The 19,613-nt window shown below is 49.3% G+C and overlaps 1 protein-coding gene and 1 non-coding gene across 2 annotated transcripts in view; one reads left to right on the top strand and one right to left on the bottom strand.

Moving 5' to 3' along the window:
* The window catches only part of FGD5 (FYVE, RhoGEF and PH domain containing 5), a 115,549-nt gene extending 96,541 nt beyond the window's left edge, over positions 1-19,008 (top strand). The window contains exons 13-21 of the mRNA XM_060023110.1: positions 2,663-2,746; positions 4,254-4,333; positions 6,564-6,663; positions 6,980-7,117; positions 8,137-8,266; positions 9,012-9,142; positions 11,681-11,809; positions 16,643-16,797; positions 17,719-19,008. Coding sequence (XP_059879093.1) covers positions 2,663-2,746; positions 4,254-4,333; positions 6,564-6,663; positions 6,980-7,117; positions 8,137-8,266; positions 9,012-9,142; positions 11,681-11,809; positions 16,643-16,797; positions 17,719-17,755 — 984 coding nt within the window. The 3' untranslated portion in view covers positions 17,756-19,008. The remainder of the gene's footprint in view (positions 1-2,662; positions 2,747-4,253; positions 4,334-6,563; positions 6,664-6,979; positions 7,118-8,136; positions 8,267-9,011; positions 9,143-11,680; positions 11,810-16,642; positions 16,798-17,718) is intronic.
* LOC132433047 (U6 spliceosomal RNA) lies at positions 15,730-15,832 on the bottom strand. Its single transcript, XR_009521085.1, has one exon. It is a non-coding gene; the product is annotated as a U6 spliceosomal RNA (small nuclear RNA).
* Positions 19,009-19,613: the final 605 nt, after the last annotated feature.

Here is a 19,613-nt window from a genome sequence, read left to right as displayed (position 1 = left end):
CCTCATAGAGCACAAGGGGCGCTGAGCTTAGAGGCTCTTCTCCCTCTGTTCCCTCCTCGCAGCCACCTGTCACCTCCCGTGAGAACCCCTCCCTCTGGCTGACTGGTGCTGCAGTGCAAGGCAGGCAGCGTGGTCCTGGACCACTCATAGAGCCCTGGGTGCTCGTGGCGTTGCCATGGCAACAGGGGCTCCAGGGGCAGCCGCAGGGAGGCTGGAACTGCTGTGGTAGTGACACAGGAGGGTTCCCCATGGTGGGCGGGGTGTGACCACCACCAACACACTACCCTGCACACACTTGGAGGCACCCTCATTTACTCATGACCCTGGCTCTGCCGCTGATGAGCTTTGTGATCCTGGGAGGTTGTCTAGCCAGTCTGTGCCTCGGTTTCTCCTTCTGTGAAATGGGGATGATAATAACAGCACCTGCCTGAGGGAATTGCTGGGGGATGAATTGAGATCATTCCGGGGGCTTAGCCCAGCACCTGGCCTGCCCAGGAGTGCATGTGGAATGCCCAGTAGTTCTTGTCAGTGTTAGAAGAACAGAGCCAGAAGGGGCTTTGAAGGTTCCTCTGACCCAGGGGTCGGCCTGCTGCCTGTTTTGTTCAGAAAGCTCTATTGGAACGCAGCCTCACGCATTCTTTTATGATTGTCGGTGGCTGCTTTTAGGCTGTAGCAGCTGAGTTGAGCAGTTGCGACAGAGACCATCTGGCCCACAAAAACTGAAATATTTACTATCTGGCCTTTTACGAAAAAATTGCCAACCCTGGTCTATTCCAACTCTGTTTAGACAGTGAGGCCCAGAGAGAGGAAGGGTTTGCCTGAGGTCACACAGCAGCTCAGTGCCCAGGCCGGGTCTCCCGCACCACCCTGGCCAGAAGCGCCAGGAGAGCTGGTGGCAGGAAAACTCACCCATTCTGTCCCCTCAGCAGACTCTGTCTGCAGGGAGAGGAGTGTAAATCCTGAGTTCTTGCTCCATTTCAGACCCCGAGATGCCTTGTCCTGTTCTATCCTCAGGACACCCCTAGTCTGCCTTGGCTCCCACGCATAGGGGCTCACTGGGGACCACTCTCAATGTTTGTAGTGATGTGGGGGTAGGGATGTCCTCCGCTTGGCAGGTGAGGAGGCTGAGGCTCAGAGAGGGCAACGGCTTGTCCAAATTCACAGAGCTGCTGCAGAGCAGGGTCAGGACTGACGGCCCACAGCCCCACCCAGAGCGTGACATCAGCTCTTCAAGCTGTAAACTTTTAGCCAAACAGAAGCACTCTCTCCGGAGGAGAAGTGACTTTCCTTATGTTTCTTCATCTCTGCCCTTCTTCAGGGCAGGAAGCTTCAGTTGTTCATTCAACAAATATTAATTGAGCACCTACTGCACTGCTGGAGGTACGGCAGTGAATAGAACACACCAGCTCCCTGTCCCCAAGGAGCTTCCCCCTTCCCTCCCTTCCTTCCTTCACTTTGCTTGGTAGAGGCTTAATTAATTAATTTTAAATATTTATTTATTTTTATTTTTGGCTGTGTTGAGTCTTAGTTGCGACACGTGGAATCTTTGTTGTGGCATGCGTGATCTTCCATTGCGGCGCGTGGGCTTCTCTCTAGTTGTGCGGGCTTCTCTCTAGTTGAGGCGCGTGGGCTCAGTAGTTGTGGCGCACGGGCTTAGTTGCCCCACGGCATGTGGGATCTTAGTTCCCCGAACAGGAGTTGAACCTGTGTCCCCTGCATTGGAAGGTGGATTCTTTACCACTGGACCACCAGGGAAGTCCCTGAGGCTTAATTTATATAGAGTTAAATGCATCAATTTTAAGTGTACGTGTTAGTATGTGTTGACAATTGTATATCATCGTGTGACCACCACCTGGGTCAAGGTACAGAACATATCCAGCCCCCAGAAAGTTGCCCTGTGCCCCTTGTCAGGCACCTTCCCCCACCCCCACCCCCGGCAACCACTGGCCTTGTTTCCATCAGTATAGATTAGTTTTGCCTGCTCTGGAGCTTCATATAAATGTTATGAAGCAGCATGTACTCCAGAGTCTGGCTTCTTTCCCTGGCATGTGTTGGAGGTTGAACCCTGTCATCAGGCATGTATCTGTCTGCTCTGTGGTTACTGTGTGGCTGTGAGGTGTGGATGAATCACAGTTTCTGTGTCTAGTCACCTGTTGATGGACGTTTGGGTTGTTTGCTTTTGGGGCTGTTATGAATAAGCCTCTAGGAACATTCCCATACCTGACTTTTTTTTTTTTTTTTTTTTTTTTGTGGTACGCGGTCCTCTCACCGCTGCGGCCTCTCCCGCTGTGGAGCACAGGCTCCGGACGTGCAGGCTCAGTGGCCACAGCCCACGGACCCAGCCGCTCTGCGGCATGTGGGATCCTCCCAGACCGGAGCACTTACCCATGTCCGCTGCATTGGCAGGCGGACCCCCAACCACTGCTCCACCAGGGAAACCCCCCATACCTGACTTTTTGTGGGCATCTGCATTTGTTCCTCCTGGGTGTCTATGTCAGAGTGGAATTGTGGGGAAGGGTGTCCTGTTTCACTCCAGAGTGGTTTTGCTCTCCTGTGTGGGTCACGGGGAATGCAAGATGCCTCTGCTCAGTGATGCTCCAGGACACACCCAGCACAGCCTTCTGGGGCCAAGACATGTCTGATGGGGTTCCCCTCTCCCCAGATGAGTGATGTGCTCCTGTACACGTATCCCCAGAAGGATGGGAAGTACCGGCTGAAGAACGCATTGGCGGTGGCCAGCATGAAGGTAGATACCTGGGGTGGGTGCCCTGGGGTGGGCGGGGGGACCCCAGGGGAGGCAGAGACACAGCCCTGCTTGTGGAGCTCACAGACCAGCGGAGGTGAGGGAGCCTGGGTTGTGAGTTACAGCAGGATTCTGTTGTAGGTAGTCCAGGGAGAGTGAGGCTGAGGGAGGCCTCCTGGGTGGGGGAGCTGAGTCCCTTAGAGTGGATAATATTTGGACAAATAGGGAAGGGAGAGAAGGAGGGGGTCCTAGGAGGAGGGAAATGCATAAGGAAAGGCTTGGAGGGAGGAAACAAGCAGGTGTTTTTTTTTAATTGTGGTAAAATATGCATAATATAAATTAACCATTTTTAAGTGTACAATTTGACAGCATCAAGTACATCCACGTTGTTGTACTGCCACTGCCACCATCCACCCCAGAACTCTTTTCATCTTTCCAGTGTGAAGCTCTGTCCCCATTAAACACTAATTCCCCATCCCCCCTCCCCTAGGCGCTGGGAGCCACCATTCTACTCTCTTGTCTCTGTGAATTTAGCTACTCTGGGGACCTCATATAAGTGGAATCATATGCGATGTTTGTCCTTTTGTGACTGGCCTACTTCACTGAGCATAATGTCCTAAAGGCTCATCCATGTGGTAGCAAGTGTCAGAATCTCCTTTTTAAAGCTGAACAATACTCCGTCGTATGTGTAGACCACACTTTGTGTACCCATCATCCATCCATGGACACTTGGGTTGCCCTCACCTTTTGGCTGCTGTGAATAATGTACATGGGAGTGCAAATACCTATTCAAGTGGCAGGTATTTCTTAAATGTGAGAGAGATGCCAGCCCAGCTGGACATTCTCATGGGTGAGCTTGGAGAGAAGGGAAAGTGACACAGCTGTGACCTCACTTGCTGTAACTTGGGTCCCGAATACGGGGCTGGTTGGGAGCTGAAGGGGATTCTCAATGAGTAGGAAGTTTTAGGAAGTTAATTCCAGCCCAGCGTGGGGACAGGGTCAGAGGGGCGAGCACTCAAGTGGGGGAATTGGGTGTGGGTTGTCATTTGGGAGGGAGGAGGGACGGGAGGGAACATGCTGTAGGGACCCTGCAGGGGCTTTCCCGCTCCTGAGGCTCCTAACCTGGAGAAGGGGAAGGGAAGCACCTTGTTCAGCTGGGAGGCGGCTTCCCTTTTTGAACCAAAGCTTCTGCTCAGGAGTCTGTGGCGGAGGCCGTGAGGGAGGGTGGCCATTGGACAGGTACTTGTCCAGAACGATGGGTTCTAAGAGGGATGCTCGTAGCCTTCCTGGGTGTGGGCTGGTGGCCACAGAGTTGGAGTCGGCAGCCGAGCCCTCACCGCATGCCTGTGCGCACACACACACACAAACACACACACACACACAAACACACACTCCTCCATCTTCCACGTAAGAAAGGTTTGCCCTTTACAATGAGGAAACTCAGGCTCAGAGTGGGGCAGTGGCAGAACCCCTCCTGCCCCCATCCTGAGGGGCCGCTGTTGGTTTCCAGGTCAGCCGCCCTGTGATGGAGAAAGTGCCCTATGCCCTGAAGATCGAGACTTCCGAGTCCTGCCTGACCCTGTCTGCAAGGTAGGAGGAGAGGAGAGGAGGGACGGTCTGGGGCAGAAGGGGCAGGATTTTGCTGGTGGGAACATTTGGAATAACAGGTGCTGGAAGTGTTGTCATTTTTATTTCAGTATCCTTTTGGGTAAAGGACTTTTGTCTTTTCATTATTTCTTGTCCTTTTGGGGATCACAGACCTCTTGGAGAATCTGGTAAAACTATGGCTTCTCTCCCCAGAAAAAAAAATGAGCATATACATAAAACTTTACATAGAATCTCGGGGGTTTCCAGAGCCCGTTGCTTAAATATAAAAATATCTCATCGTTGTAAAACCCTAAGGATTATTGGGTCTTTGCAGCAGTAAGAAAAGTTACATCCAATGAAAAGTGCGTAGTGCACCTTAGTTTACAAAATGGTCTGCGTTTAGGCTTCCAGGTCTGGAGAGCAAGAGAAAAATAAGGAGTGAGCATTCATCATTTTACTTTCCCTGTTTGGGGGTAAGGCCTTTCTATCAGAGATGGCTGTTTTCTTTAGGCCCTCGAGCTCTGCCCCGGGGACCCCTCCTCGCTGGCTTCTGGCAGAGAAAGGGCTCCCCCCTCCCTCTTTCGGGGCAATGCCAGGTCAAGCCAGGGTGTGGAGGAGGGGCTCAGAAACCAGGGAGCGGGGGCTCCTGCCAGGGGCCTCTCTGGGCAGAGTAGGGGTACAGAGTTTCCCAGGTTGGAGTGTCTTCCCTCCCAGCCAGCGTGTGACCCGGGCGGCAGCAGGTCCCTTTGTGGGCGTGGTTCTGGGTGTGAGATGGGACTTCCGGCCTGACACACACGCTCTGTCATAGATGCGCTTTCCCGTCCTCAGTGCCCAGTCCTGTGCTGAGGATACAAACTGTCTAAGCCTTGGTTTGCTCAGAAGAGCCCACTTTACGGGTTGGAAAGTTATGACCTAGCAGAGCATAACTGCTGTAATAGTAGTGATGACAAAGGTGACATACACTGGGCACCTGCCAGGTGTCAGGCGCTTCCTCGGATCCTCAGCACCACCCTGAGGTGGGGCCTGCAGCTCCTCCCATGTGCAGGGAGTTGAGGCCTAGAGAGGGGTTCCACATCCATGTGAGGCAGAACTGGTGTTCAAACGCAGGACTGTGTGAGCCAGAGCACTTCTCCACTACTATCTACTGCCTGAGGGGGAAAAAGTAGCCTTGGAGATTCTAAGGAGTGACCCCTCCATCTGGGGAAGTGAGGGAAGGCTTCCTGGAGGAGGTGATGCCTGGGTGGGTTTCCATGGCCTCTCCTCTCCTTATCTCTAGGTAAAATCAGGGGCATGAGGAGGCCCAGGGTGTGGTTTCATTTTGCCCAACCGTGAAGTGAGGGTAGTGACAGGCCACGCTTAGCCCTTCAGGTGGGGCTGCCTGTCTCTGCTAGGCAGAGGCACTGCCCTTTGGCCAGTGGCCTCAAGGAGCCACTGTCACTGTCAGACCAGTCACCTTCCTGCTAGCCCCAGTTACTTCATGCTGAAGCTTCCAGGGGACTCATGCATCTCCTTTTAGGGATGTGGCATCTGGCTGCCCACCACCCTCCCTCCCAGGCCAAACTGGTCCCTTCTTCTAGTTTGAGTCCGCACACTTAGTACAGGGTGGGAATGACATCTAGGGGGCTCTGTGAGAATTTCCACTCTGAAGCTGCTCTGGGGCAGCTCAGGCCAGGTGTGGCTCTCACCACTCAGGAGACCCCGCCAGGCTCGGAGCAGGGATGGGAAGTCTTCGTTTTGGATGAGTGAGTGGGAAGTTGTGTGGGAAACTGAGGAGGAAGATGGAGAGAGTGGGATGGTGACCGTTGCCAGCATTTATCCACCCACCCTCGCAGTGGTACCTGGCCCTCATCCCCCTGCCAGCCTGCCCCCCTAAAGTGTGGGACCCCTTGCTTTTGCACGGTGCTGTGTCCTCGACAGAGTCCTCCACACCACACGTGTCATTTGGTCCCTACAACAGCCCTGGGAGTTAGAGGAGCAGTGTTGGATGTTCCCTTGTTACGGGCAGAGCCCGAATACAAGTAACATTTGGGGCCGCCTGCTCGGAAGCAGAGGTGCCGCGGTGCAAGCCTTGGCCCGTCTGGCAGGTGGCTGGGCTGGCCAGTGGGGTTTCAGGCGTGGGGGAGAGAGGCTCTGGTGTGGGGGAGGGGCGGGGCCACCAGGGCGTGGTCCACCCCCAGAGGGCAGAAGGCAGAGCCCTCGTGCACCCCTCGCTCACTCCAGCTCATGCCCACAGCTCCTGTGCAGAGAGGGACGAGTGGCACAGCTGTCTGAGCAGAGCCCTCCCTGAGGACTCCAAGGCCCAGGCTCTGGCTGCCTTCCAGCATAGCGTGGAGGTGAGCGGGGTTTCTGGGGCACCCGTCTCACAGACCTGGGTTTCCCTGGGGCCCCTGCACACCCACGAGGCCTCGCATCTCCTTCCATCAGGGCCCTGGGTCCTCCCCGTGCCCGGCTCAGGATAATCACTGTGCAGCCCAGAGCCTGGCACCTACGGCTCCGTTTGTAACTGAGGTCAGCTCCCTGGGGGTTGCAGGGGAGCCTGTAGAAGAGGAGTCCACCCCGCCCACACACGTGCACACCCCGTACGGGGTAGGGGGGTGTCCATCCAGTTGGTCTCCTGACCCCACTGCTTGTCCGATTCCGCTGTTCCAGATACGGGAGAGGCTGGGGGTCAGCCTGGGGGAGAGGCCCCCGACCCTAGTGCCTGTCACACACGTGATGATGTGCATGAACTGTGGCTGTGACTTCTCCCTCACCCTGAGGCGCCACCACTGTCACGCCTGCGGCAAGGTGAGTCCCCGTCGGGGGCCGTGGGCGTGGCGGCGGCGTTGGGTGGGGACCGGGGGGCGTCCAGCAGCTGCTGCGTGTCGGGCCCAGAGTGGGGCATGTTCACACCAACCCTGTGAAGTTAATTCCCCTTTTACTGATACCCTCCCACCAGGACTCCAGATCCCAGGCCCATCCCACTACACCAGCAAGCTCTCAAAAGGAAGTCGTAGCGGATGTGGTGGTTTTCCTGGGATGAAAAGCATCCTGTCACGGTTAAGGGCACGGGCTCATCAGAAAAACAGATCAGCTTACAGCATGGTGATGATAGTTAGCAAAAGTGTAGTGTATGTTTGAAACTTGCTAAGAGAGTAGATCTTAAAAGTTCTCATGCAAGAAAAGAAAATTGTAACTGTATGTGGTAGATGGATGCTAGCTGGACATTGTGGTGAGCATTTCATCGTACAGTCTCCCTTGATATCCACAGGGGGTTGGTTCTAGGATCCTAGGATCCCCGTGGCTACCAAAATCCAAGGATGCTCAAGCCCCTTATGTAAAATGGTGTAGTAGCTGCATATAACCTACGCACATCCTCCCGTATACTTTAAATCACCTCTAGATCGCTTATAACGCCTAATACGGTGTAAATGCTATGTGAATCGTTATAAACATAGCATGAATTCCGTGTAAACAGTGGCCAGCACACGGCAAATTCACATTTGCTTTTGAAATTTTCTGGAATATTTCTAATGTTTTTGATCCACAGTTGGTTGAATCCAGGGATATGGAAGCCACAGACATGGAGGGCCCACTGTATATATGTATATTGAATCATTACATTGTACACCTGAAACTAAAATAATGTTATGTATTTTAGAAATTTTTAGAAAAGAAAAACAGATAAGCACCTGCACAGAAACATAATTACTGTGCTCAGAGCACGGGGCCCTGGAGGAGGTGGGAGCGAGTGGGCAGGGGGCGCGGACGCGTCGCTGTGTGCGTGCTGGGAGGGTGAGACCCTCTGACATGCATCACCCCACCAGATCGTCTGCCGGAACTGCTCAAGGAACAAGTACCCTCTGAAGTACCTCAAGGACCGCATGGCCAAGGTGTGTGACGGCTGCTACGGGGAGCTGAAGAAGAGGGGCGGGGACATCCCAGGCCTGATGAGAGGTACCGGGGACCACCCTCCCTTTCTTCCCCACGTGGCTTCTCCCAACCACCTTCCTGGGGAGGCTCTGAACAAAAGCAGCCCTCAAGGAGGAAACCATTTCCGCAAACGTTGGTTCTGTAGAAAGTGCATAGGTGTACCCAGGGGAAGGGTTCCATGGACAGCTAAGTTTGGGAAACGCTGGGTCCACGCGTCTGTGGCGAGGACGGTTGGCCGGCGCTCACGTCTGCTCTGCATAGCAGCCCTCTCTGCAGGCCTGTGTTCCGTGGGGCCTTTTTGCAATAAGGATGACGAGATGGAGAGCAGAGGCGTCATGGTCGCGGAGGGGCTGAGGGTCCTCCAGTAAAGGAGCCCGAGGCAGCTGAGCTGGCCTGTGAGAGCCCTTGCTCAGGGGACAGGCTTCGGCAGAGCAGGGTCAGCTGGAAGGAAAGCAGGTGGATCCTGGGCCTAAAACCAGACTCCCCCTCCCCCACCCCCCAGGGCCACCTGAGGCCATCGGAGAGGACAGCCCAGCCTCATGGAGACTTGGAGAAGAGGGGCTAGCCAGCACTCAGGGAAGGCCTGCCCCCAGCCCCGCCTTTGTGTTAGCAGAGGGGGCTGTGCCCGTCTTCCTAGTCACGCTGAACCGCCCCAGTGAGGCTGGGTCCCATCTTGGGAGGGACGGGAGCCCAGATTTCACAGACACGTGGCTTCTGTGCCCATCCACGTGGACTCTCACCTCCCTTTCCGGCGCTTGTCTTGATGTAGGGCGGCCCGTGAGCATGAGCTTCCCCCTGTCCTCCACCCGCTTCTCGAGTAGCGCCTTCTCATCCGTCTTCCAGAGCATCAACCCCTCAGCCTTCAAGAAGCAGAAAAAAGTCCCTTCGGCACTGACCGAGGTGAGGCAGGTGGGGCTACCTGCATGGGAGGCTGGGGATTGAGACGTTTCTCGGTCCTTCTCAGTGGACAGGGACGGACCCCCCACCCAAGCCGGACCAGGCTCTTCAGGACAAAGAGGATCCCTAATGGGAGGTGTCCTGACTCACGCTAACAAAGGCAGCCCTGAAGCACAGGCCCGTCTCCTGGGTGACCGAGAAGACACCTGTTGGTTACAGAGGACAGGAGCCCAAGTGGTTGTAGGTGGTGCTAGGAGACATCTCTCCCATCCTTCTCTGCACCTGTCCCCGCAGCCTAGACCTAGTCCCCAGGGTTACTGCACAGATCACCCGGGCACTTGGGTCTAAAGCTGTTTGTCCTGGCTCAGGTCTCCCACGTCAGCCCTTCCCTGCCCCCTCCCCCCGCCCCCGAGCTTTGCACCATTCTCTCACCCTGGGGGTCCCACACGGGCTCAGGTGGTGAGCCTCCTAACGGTCGTGGGGCTCTTTGCAGGAAACCTCAGAATTAGCTAAACTAAATTCCATTCTGGAAACAGGACCAGATTACATGTCTGTATTCTAATCACAACCACAAACAAATGTGTGCCATGAATATACATGCTGTCAAAAGAAGAGTGATCAGCTGTTTCCAAGTTTTTTCATTAATATTCATTATTGAGTAGCAGGTGGTAATAAAAAAGTGTTGGGGATGCAAATTTTAAATGAGTACAGTTCTGTCCATTAACTTAATTCCTTTTGCATTTTAAAAATCTTGTAAATAACACATAGGCGATAAAAATTTTTTCACAGCACAGAAGACTATATGATAAAAAGTGAGTTTCTCTCCCTCCCCAGACTCCTTCAGTCCCACCCCTCAAAGGTAACCACCATCAAGTTTCTTATGGACCCTTCCAGAAATTTTTGTGCATATATATAATAAAGATAGACGATCATAGGTCCTTTTTTTTACCCAAAAGATGATATACTGGGTCCTCTGTACATTTCTTCCAGTTAATTTATCTTCAGTATTATTATTTCACAGTAGTTCATACACATAAATCTCACACTTCTTGCATTGTGTGGCTGTCTCATCATTTATTTAACTAGTCCCTTTCCACAAATTGAGAAAAGATCACCCTCTCACTCACACTGTGGTGTCTGCATGAGCTGAGCTCATAGAACCTGAGTGTTCTGTGGGTGCAGAGTTCGAGAACCGTTCTCACTCTTTGGGTATCCGGGCACTGTGATCCTGGTGCTGTGTGGATCTGCCCCAGCCAGGTTGGCAGTTTTTGCCCAAAGTGACAACCTTTTTGTTATTCAGCAAAGACTACACCGTGGGCTCTGCAGCAGCCCCAGAAGAAATGGGCGCCCGTCCCTCTCCGCCCTCTCCTCTTCCCCCAGGAGCTCCACCTTAGCAGTGAGATCTGCTTCCCATGGGAAGGTCTGCAGGAATGCTGCCTCTGGAGCATCTGTCAGGGAGGGAGACCGCAGAGTCGGTTTCCCTGATGTGTTCTGTACATTCTGCCTTTCTCACTCTGGAGCTGCTCCAGCAGGTCAAGTGTGGGGAGAGAAGTCGAGTCTGGTGTTAGAAGTCCTAGGACCCGGAGAGGGGCAGGTTCCTTTCCTGGTACTTCTCAAAACACCCGGCTGGTTGTAGCTTCCTCTCCCTACACTGAAGTTAGCTGACCTTCAGAGCATTTGCTGAGAGATCTGAGTTCTTACCCTCTCTTCAACTAAGTCAGGATTTGACCTTTGGTAGATCCCTCCATTCCTCTGGGCCTCAGTTTCCCCACCTGTAAAATGAGAAAGATGAAATGATTTCAAAACCTGGCTTTATTGCTCTCATAGTAGGGTGAATATTTATGGAGCACTTACTGTGGGTCAGGCACTGTACCTGACAGGTACCCGTCTTATGTCACTTAATTCCAGTTTTACTAGTAAGGACACTGAGACTTTGAGGACGTAAGTGGCCTGACATTACCCTTCTAGTAGCTGGTAGAGCCTGTGCTGGAGCCCTAGATTGGTCCTACTCCAAGCCTGTGTTCTTAGCCCCCATTATGAAGCCTGTTCAACAGACCACAAGCACTACTACTACTACTTAGAGGAGTTAACAAACTCATTAGGCAGGAGGTCATAAAACCTTTCAGATGAACGGTACAAAAGGGATCCCCTCTTAAATATAAGAAAGAAATAAGCTGAAAAGTATAAGAATCAATTTTAGAAGGAAGAAACTTTCCCCCAAATATCTGCAGTTTTGTAATTTGGGGGCTTGGGGGTTGAGGGCAGGGAACCAGGAATCTGAATCTCCACCAGGGGGCAGCACTCCTGCAGGCAGTTTTTGATTCCAGTGTCTAGGATCCGCAAATCCTGTCAGTAAATCCTGTCTCTCAGGTATGGTACCGTTTTGCTGCCTTTGAGGTGCTGGGTGGATCCCGAGATCATCCAAGTCTCAGATTCCAAAGCAGTATAAACACCCTGCCAGCGGGTTCGCAGTGTCATTTTGGCTCTGTGTAAACCGTGTCTACTACCTGGTGCCCTGACCGCCCTGCTTCCGTCTGCCAGGTGGCCGCCTCCGGAGAGGGCTCCGCCATCAGCGGTTATCTCAGCCGTTGTAAGAAAGGGAAGAGGCACTGGAAGAAGCTCTGGTTTGTCATCAAAGGCAAAGTGCTCTACACCTACATGGCCAGTGAGGTAGTGTGGTTCCTGCTTTCTCTCCTCTCCCGTGAGGGCCCGTGGGTTAAGCTTGTGCCTCAGACTGTCTATGTGGGGTGTGCACTGTGCCTCACCAGAGGGCGGTGTGAGTCTAGCATCTGGTTCCCACGTCAGTTCCCACGTCGGTCAGGTGTTTACTGAGGGACGCCATGTGGATATGCAGCCATGCGTTCATTTCCAATCTGAGTAATTTACTGTTTCTTTGTGGGGCTAAGGCGGTACAGCAGGCAAGCCTGTGCAGCACAGCATTTGGGTATCACAGCCCCAGCATCCAGGACAAGCTGGCACTCCCTAAAAGAGAGCGCCTTTGTGTTCTCCGCTTCAGTTGTTTGAGACAAAATTCAGCAGCTTGGAGGAAGCTACCATACTTACTTACTTATTTATTTAAGGTTGCATCAGGTCTTAGTTGCGGCATGCTGGATCTTCATTGCAGCACATGGGCTTCTCTCTAGTTGTGGCGCATGGGCTCCAGAGTGCTTGGGCTCTGTAATTGAGGCGCGTGGACTCAGTAGTTGTGGCGCGCGGGCTTAGTTGCCCCATGGCATGTGGGATCTTAGTTCCCCAACCAGGGATCGAACCCGCATCCCCTGCATTGGAAGGCAGATTCTTAACCACTGGACCACCAGGGAAGTCCCACTTCTTTACTTTTTGTCTGTGCATTTGTCAGGGAACTATATTGCCTCGTGGTAACTCTTCTGCTAAGTAAAACTCAAGTTTATGTATATATATATATATATATATATATATATATATATATCATGGAACATCTTACATTTACGTCTACTAAAATATCAGAGTAAAATATCAGCCTTGGTCAAGCCTGCTTCTGGAGTAGATAGGTGTGAGCTTGGCTGTACAGCAGGGGGCGCTCTGGTCCTGGCCCAGGCTGAACCTGTGGGATAATGTGAAAGATTTCTGTGTCCAGGCCCCACCATCTGATGGTTTCCACAGGCAAAATCCGCTTTGAAAATGGGACTTAAATGCATTCTGCCCAGCTGCACAGGGTAGGTGCTTTACCCACAAGGATGTGCACATCAGCACAGGGCTGGCCCTTCTCCCCTGACCACAGATGCTGGCATCCAGGCAGAAGGCACTGCCTTCTTCCTGGCATAAAGCTTCCCTCATGAAGGGCCTGCAGCTGCGCCGGCTGCAGTCAGCCCCATCTTCAGGGATCCCAGAGGCCAGGAGGGACGCAGACACACAGAGGGGACCCACTGTGGGCCTGAGTGACTCGGGCACTGTGTGAGGCAAGCCCTCCCCTGAGGGGGCCTTTCGCTTATGGGTCCACAGATGGGGCTCTCCGTGCTGAGGAGAATGTGGATCTTTCTGGAACAATCTGAAATGTGCTGCAACCCAGAGCGGCATCTTCCTAAGGAGGCATTCCACAGGACACTCGCAGGGGCCCTCTGAGAACTGGGTTCTGAGAGAACCCTGAGTAGACAGTTTGTGGGACTTCCTCACAGTAGTGCTTTTGAGTCTCTAACGAACAACGGCGTATTGTGGGTCCCCAGGATGTGGAGAGTCCCAAGGTGGCCTGACAGCAGGCCCTTCCTCACAGAGCATCTCATGGAAAACACACTTGGGGAAGAAATACTGGCTTAGACAGATGAACAAAGGCTAGTGATAATTAACCAACCACCAAAGAGAGTGGATCCTGTTTGAGAATGGAAAACCCAGAGGCCCCGGGTCCCGAGCAACAGTTGTCATGGAAGTGAGAGTGTGGGCTAATTTTAAAAGACGGATTTAAGTATGCTTCCAAAGCCACTTCTTCAGAGAGAGGAACTTGTACAGTTTCTCACTAAGCCTAAACCAATGACAGGACCAAGCTTTCAAATTCCATCAAAGAAAAAAATTTGATAAAATGGATAGCCAGTTTTCACTGTCTACACTACCATGAGCCCCGTCATGTACCCTGAGGTAACCCAAACCAGATGTAACTTGCTGTCAGTAACAGTCCTGGGAGAGAGTGACTATCAGAAATACATAGGAATCTTTTAAATTTTTTCCAATATTTTATTATTTAGTTAATATATTTATTATGTTTAAAAAATTTCAAATATAAAGAAATGTTGAAGGAATTTTACAGTGAACGGTCTTATAACCATCAACTAGATTATACAATTAACATTTTATTATACTTCCTTGAACAAATATCTATTCATCTCTCATCCGTCTTACTTTTTGATGCTTTTCAAGTATACTTCCTCCTAAGAGTTCAATATTTCTGTATCTTTTTTTTCTTTTGAGGTACAATCTATATATAATGAAGTACACAAATCTTAAGGATACTATCTGTTGAGTTTTGACTAATGAATATCCCTGTAAATCCCCACCTCACCCCTATCCCCAGAGGCAACACACTGTTTTGATTTTTTTCCTACCGCATATTAGTTATCTCTTTTAGATCTTCATACAGATGGAATCATGTGTGACTTTTTCCACTCAGCATGTTTTTGAGATTCATTCATGTTGTTGCATTCAGTAGTAGGTCATTTCTTTTATGACTGAGTAGTACTCCATTTTGTGAATATACCAGTTTGTCCATTCACCAGTTGAAGGACATTTGAGTTGTTTCCAATTTGAGGCGGTTATGCATAAAGCCAATTTAAACTTTTGCATACAGGTTTTTGTGTGAAAATAGTTTTTATTTCACCTTGAGTGAATACCTAGGATTGGAATTTCTGGATCACAGAAGGGTATATATTTGGCTTCTAAGAAATTAGCAGACATTTTTCCAGAATGGTGTAGCATTTAACAGTCCCTGCAACAGTGTAGGTAAATTTGGGAGTTCTGGTTGTTCCATGTGTTTGTCAGCACTTGGTATTGTCAGTCTTTAATTTAGCCATTCTGGTGAGGGTGTGGTAGTATCTTAATGTGGTTTTAATTTAGATTTCCCTAGTGACTAATGATATTTTTCGTGTGTCTGTTGGCTATATATATTTTTTTCTTTGAGAAGTGTCTGTTCGGATCTCTTGCCCATTTTTTAGAGTAGATTGTTTGTTATTGAGTTACAGGAATTCTTTCTGTACCTTGGCTACCAGTCTTTTATCAGATAGATGTTTTGTGAATATTCTTTCCCAGTCTGTGGCTTGTCTGTTCATTTTTTTAAATGAATGAATCAATCAATCTTTTGGTGAACAGAAGTTTATAACTTTAATGAGGTCAATTAATGTTTTCTTTTTTGGCTGTTGCTTTCATGTCCTAAGAAACTTCCGACTACTGTAAGTCACAAAGTTGTTTTCCCCATATTTTCTTTTGAAAACTTTAATGTTTTAGCTTTTACATTTAGGTCTATCTCAAATTAATTTTTGTGTATGGTGTGAGATAGGGGCCAAGGCTCAATTTTTCCCCTGTGGATATCCAGTTGTTCCAGCACCATTTGTTGAAAAGACTTTCCTTTTCTTATTGGATTATTTTGGTGTCTTTATTAAATATTAAATGATGAAGTGTGGGTCTATTTCTGGGCTCCCTATTCTGTTTTACTGATATATTTACCAAACCTTATGCCAATACCATACTGTCTGTCTTATTACTATAACTTTATATAGTAAGCCTTAAGTCAGGTCATGTAAGTCCTCCAACTTTGTTCTTTTTAGAGGTTTCAGTACAATTTTGAATTTAATTGGTAAGGGTGAGCATCCTCTTGCTTTGTCTCAATCTTAAGAGAAAAGGATTCACTATTTCGCTCTTAAGTATGATGTTACTGGTAGGTATTTTATAGATGCCCTTGGTCAGATTAAGGAAGTTCCCTTCTATTCCTAGTTTGCTATGAGTTTTTATCATGAATGGATGTTGAATTTTGTCAAAAGTTTTTTCTGATCTAGCAGTCTTTTTTTTCTTAAACATCTTTATTGGAGTATAATTGCTTTACAATGGTGTGTTAGTTTCTGCTGTATAATAAAAATATGGAACGCTTCACAAATTTGCATGTCATCCTGGCTCGGGGGCCATGCTAATCTCTGTATCGTTTCAATTTTAGTATATGTGCTGCCAAAGGAGCACTGATCTAGCAGTCTTTGAAAATTGATTCCCTTTTAGACACAAACTCTACTCCCCCCCTCCTCCCACAATCATTCTAATGTGCTTAACTAATTATATATCTTTGTTTATATGTGATTTTATAAAGTTGTATTCTTTATGAACATGTATTTTTACATAAATATGTGTGTATAAAAATATCTTTATATATAAAAAGCTCTTTCTTTTTCCACTAAGCACTGTGATTTTAAGATTCATCTGTGTTCTCTGGGTGCATCTCACTAAATTGTAAGCAGCTCTATAGCACGGACACCCTGAGTGCTCCATATTGAAGCGCTGTGAAAGAGGACGTGGGGGGATGAGTACAGAATACGTTAACGAGGGTAACACTAGAAATCTGAGTCACTGATAAATCGAGTCAGTGGAAAGAATGTGGGGTTTTAGAAAGTGGTCTCGAGTCCAAACACTGGCTCTGCCCCTTACTCGCTGGGTGATCTTGGGGAGTTATTTACCTTCCTTGAGCCTCAGTTTCTTCTTAGAATGGGGGTGACACCTTCTGTGATTGGTACAAAGATTAAACAAGATAATATGAAAGTGAATGTGCCTGGGCCCTAAATGCTGTCACAAAATGTTAAGTTTCTTTTCCTCCTTGTGACTGGTGCTGGCGGGGAAGTGGGAGTGAAGAGTATGTGTGTGATAATTGCACCGTTGCCAGAGATGCCCCACACAGAGGGGCTCGTCGTGCATGTTACATTGGAAGCATCAGTGATTGCTAAGCTGCTGACTGGGTATCTTGCCGTGTTTAACATCAGTTTTCCCTTGGCCTCCCTGCAGGACACAGTGGCCTTGGAGAGCATGCCCCTCCTAGGTTTCACCATTGCGCCAGAAAAGGAGGAGGGCAGCAGCGAAGTAGGACCTATTTTTCACCTTTACCACAAGAAAACCGTATTTTATAGCTTCAAAGCAGAGGATACCAATTCGGCTCAGAGGTACCAAAATAACTAGTCGTGCGTTTCCTTGCCTGTCTCTCAGAAGGGAACGAGCTGTCGCCCTGGGCTTTGGCTTCTGTTCTTCTCCATCCATCCTGTCCTTTCAAGTCCCCTCGGGCCACAGCAGAACAGCAGATTTAAATTCACAGGCAGACCTCAGACATATTGCGGGTTCCAGCAGAACAGCAGATTTAAATTCACAGGCAGACCTCAGACATATTGTGGGTTCGGTTCCAGACCTCAGACATATTGCGGGTTCGGTTCCACCACAGTGAAGCGAATATTGAAGCAAAGCAAGTCACAAACTTTTTGGTTGGCCAGTGCGTAAAAAGTTATGTTTATACTGTAGTCTGCTACCTCTGCAATAGCATTACATCTAAAAAAAATGTACATACCTTGATTTGAAAAAAGTTTACTGCTAAAATATGCTAACCATCATCCGAGCCTTTAACAAGTCATGATGTTTTTCTAATAGTGACATCAAAGATCACTGGTCACAGGTCACCATAACAAATACAGTAACAATGGAAAAGTTTGGAATATTGTGAGAACTGCCAAAATATGATACAGAGACACAGACTGAGCAAATACTGTTGGAAAAATGGTGCTGCTAGACTTGCTGGACATAGGGTTTCCACAAACCTTCATTTATAGAAAATGCAGTATCTCTGAGCACAGTAAAGCAAAGCACAATAAAATGAGGTCTGCCTGTATTATGACTCATTCACACAGGTGTGCATTGATTCAGCAACCTTTGCACTGTACTCTAGGCGTTTTGCTAAATGCTAGGGAAACAAATATAGTAGGACACGGTTGCTGACTTCAGGCTAATAATAACGTAGTCTCATCATTCATGGGTTCCGTGACCAGGGTTCCAGGCAGAGCCTCAACACCAAGTGTCCCCTCTCTTCTGTGTTGCAGGTGGATCGAAGCCATGGAAGATGCGAGTGTGTTATAGCAGTTATCAAGCACGTGGACTCAGAGTACACTCTTAGGTTGATGCGTGGACCCTTCCAGAAGCCAATCTGTGTCTCCACTCATCTGGACACACATCTCGATTCAGCATGGGGGCTGACCTTGTTTGCTGTAACCCCTCTCTCACACCTTCACAAGTGGAACCCTTAAGGGATATTTATGGACCTTTTCTGTCTTCGTGTTTTCCACCCCCGCCCCAGGCATAAACTATTTCCTTTTCCAGTAGTGAGTTAAAATTTAGTAACATGAAGACGTGGAAACCAATAGAGAAGTACATTTTAGAAATGCAAGCTTTTTAGTAGAAACAAGCTTTTACAATTTTTACTCCTGGTAAACATGATGACCTTTCACGTTGTTGATGTCAGTGCCTCAGGTGAAATGAGAAACAACCAGCAAATAACAGCTACTCTCATCAAAAGCACTTTATTGTTTTACTGAGCAACAACCTCCAGTTTTATTTTTTCCAAGGGATTTACTTAAGTAAATGGTAGATGGAGTCCTGTGGACTAATCTGCCACCAGTACTGGCTGTGGCGCAAGGAGGCGACACCAGGAGGGTCTCCCTTACCACGGAGGGTGCAGGGCCACGTGGCACTGGAGCACAAGGGGAGGACTCTCTCCTCCAAGTGCCCGCCCGCCCACTCGACCTGCAGACCGACAGGGCTTCCGAAAGGAGATATTCCTTCCTCCCCACGGCAGTCCCAACACCAGAGTAGTGCGGGAAACTCCGCTGCTGGCAGATCCGGCCCCCGCCCCCAGAGGTCACTGCAGACCCTCCGAAGAGACAGAGGTCTGCTTTAATTTATTGTGTGCCTTCCTGAGTTTACCCCGCACAAGCTGACGTCGTTACGCTTGTGAGAACTCTTCTTGTTTTCGACACGGTGATCCTTCTGCTGTATTCCTGAAGCCTTGAAAGAGACAAAAGGAGAGAAAACAAGATGCAATCAGAAGGTGAATTCGTGGTCTTGGCCAGTGGCTCTGGACACAGTGAGGGAGCACAGAAATAGTGGCTTGAAGATCCTCTCTGGGCGCCTGGGGCTCAGTCACCTCCCCGCTGATGACTGCTGCTCACGATGCTGGACGTGTTTTTACATAAAGCAGAGTGGTGGGGGGACTCCTTGTTACTCTCATCGAAATAAAAAACCATCATCACACTTTCTGATGTCCTGTCCCCATCTTCCTGCTGCCCTGTCCCCTGAAAAAGGCATTTGCTGACAAACATTTTGTAAAAAGCACCATCTCCAGGAGTTATTTACATTAAATATTTTTAGGGGAATTTTTTTTTCTAGTTTGCAGTTCTTTTAAAATGTTTGGTCAAACATTTAATTAATGATTCAAAGTAAGTGATTAGAGAGGCCTTCTTATTAATTTTTGAGGACTTTCATTTTCATCATCAGACATATTGAAATGGGCCTTCTAGACCCTTTGAGCCTTTAGAAAGCACAACAAGACTTCAGCACAAGGAAGTGGGCGCTTCTCCAACCTGCCCGTGCCACTGCCCATTGTCAGCTTCTGAGCTCCGGGTAGAATTATGTCTGGAAGTCATCTGGAAGGCCTCTTTTACTGTATAACATCCTACTTCTGATACTCCGTAAAGAAGATGTGATAGGGCTTTTATTCTCAGTGAATAGTTAACCCTGAGAAAAACACCTGGGTTGTAGCTAAAACATACTGGTTGGGTTTTGTCAAAGAAGTAGCCACAGAGGTCCTGCACAGCTCGCGTGTGACTGGGTGAGGATCTGCCTGGTTACCTGGGCCTTGTTTTCACCTGGCCTCCCCATGGTTCTGCGTGGACTCATTTCATCCGATTTCTACTGGTTGATTTGGTTCATTGTCCCTCCC

The sequence above is a fragment of the Delphinus delphis genome, chromosome 10 (genome assembly GCF_949987515.2).
Source record: "Delphinus delphis chromosome 10, mDelDel1.2, whole genome shotgun sequence".
Taxonomy (NCBI): Eukaryota; Metazoa; Chordata; class Mammalia; order Artiodactyla; family Delphinidae; genus Delphinus; species Delphinus delphis.
Note: the sequence above shows the minus strand (reverse complement) of the source record. Positions and strands in the feature narration are given on the sequence as shown.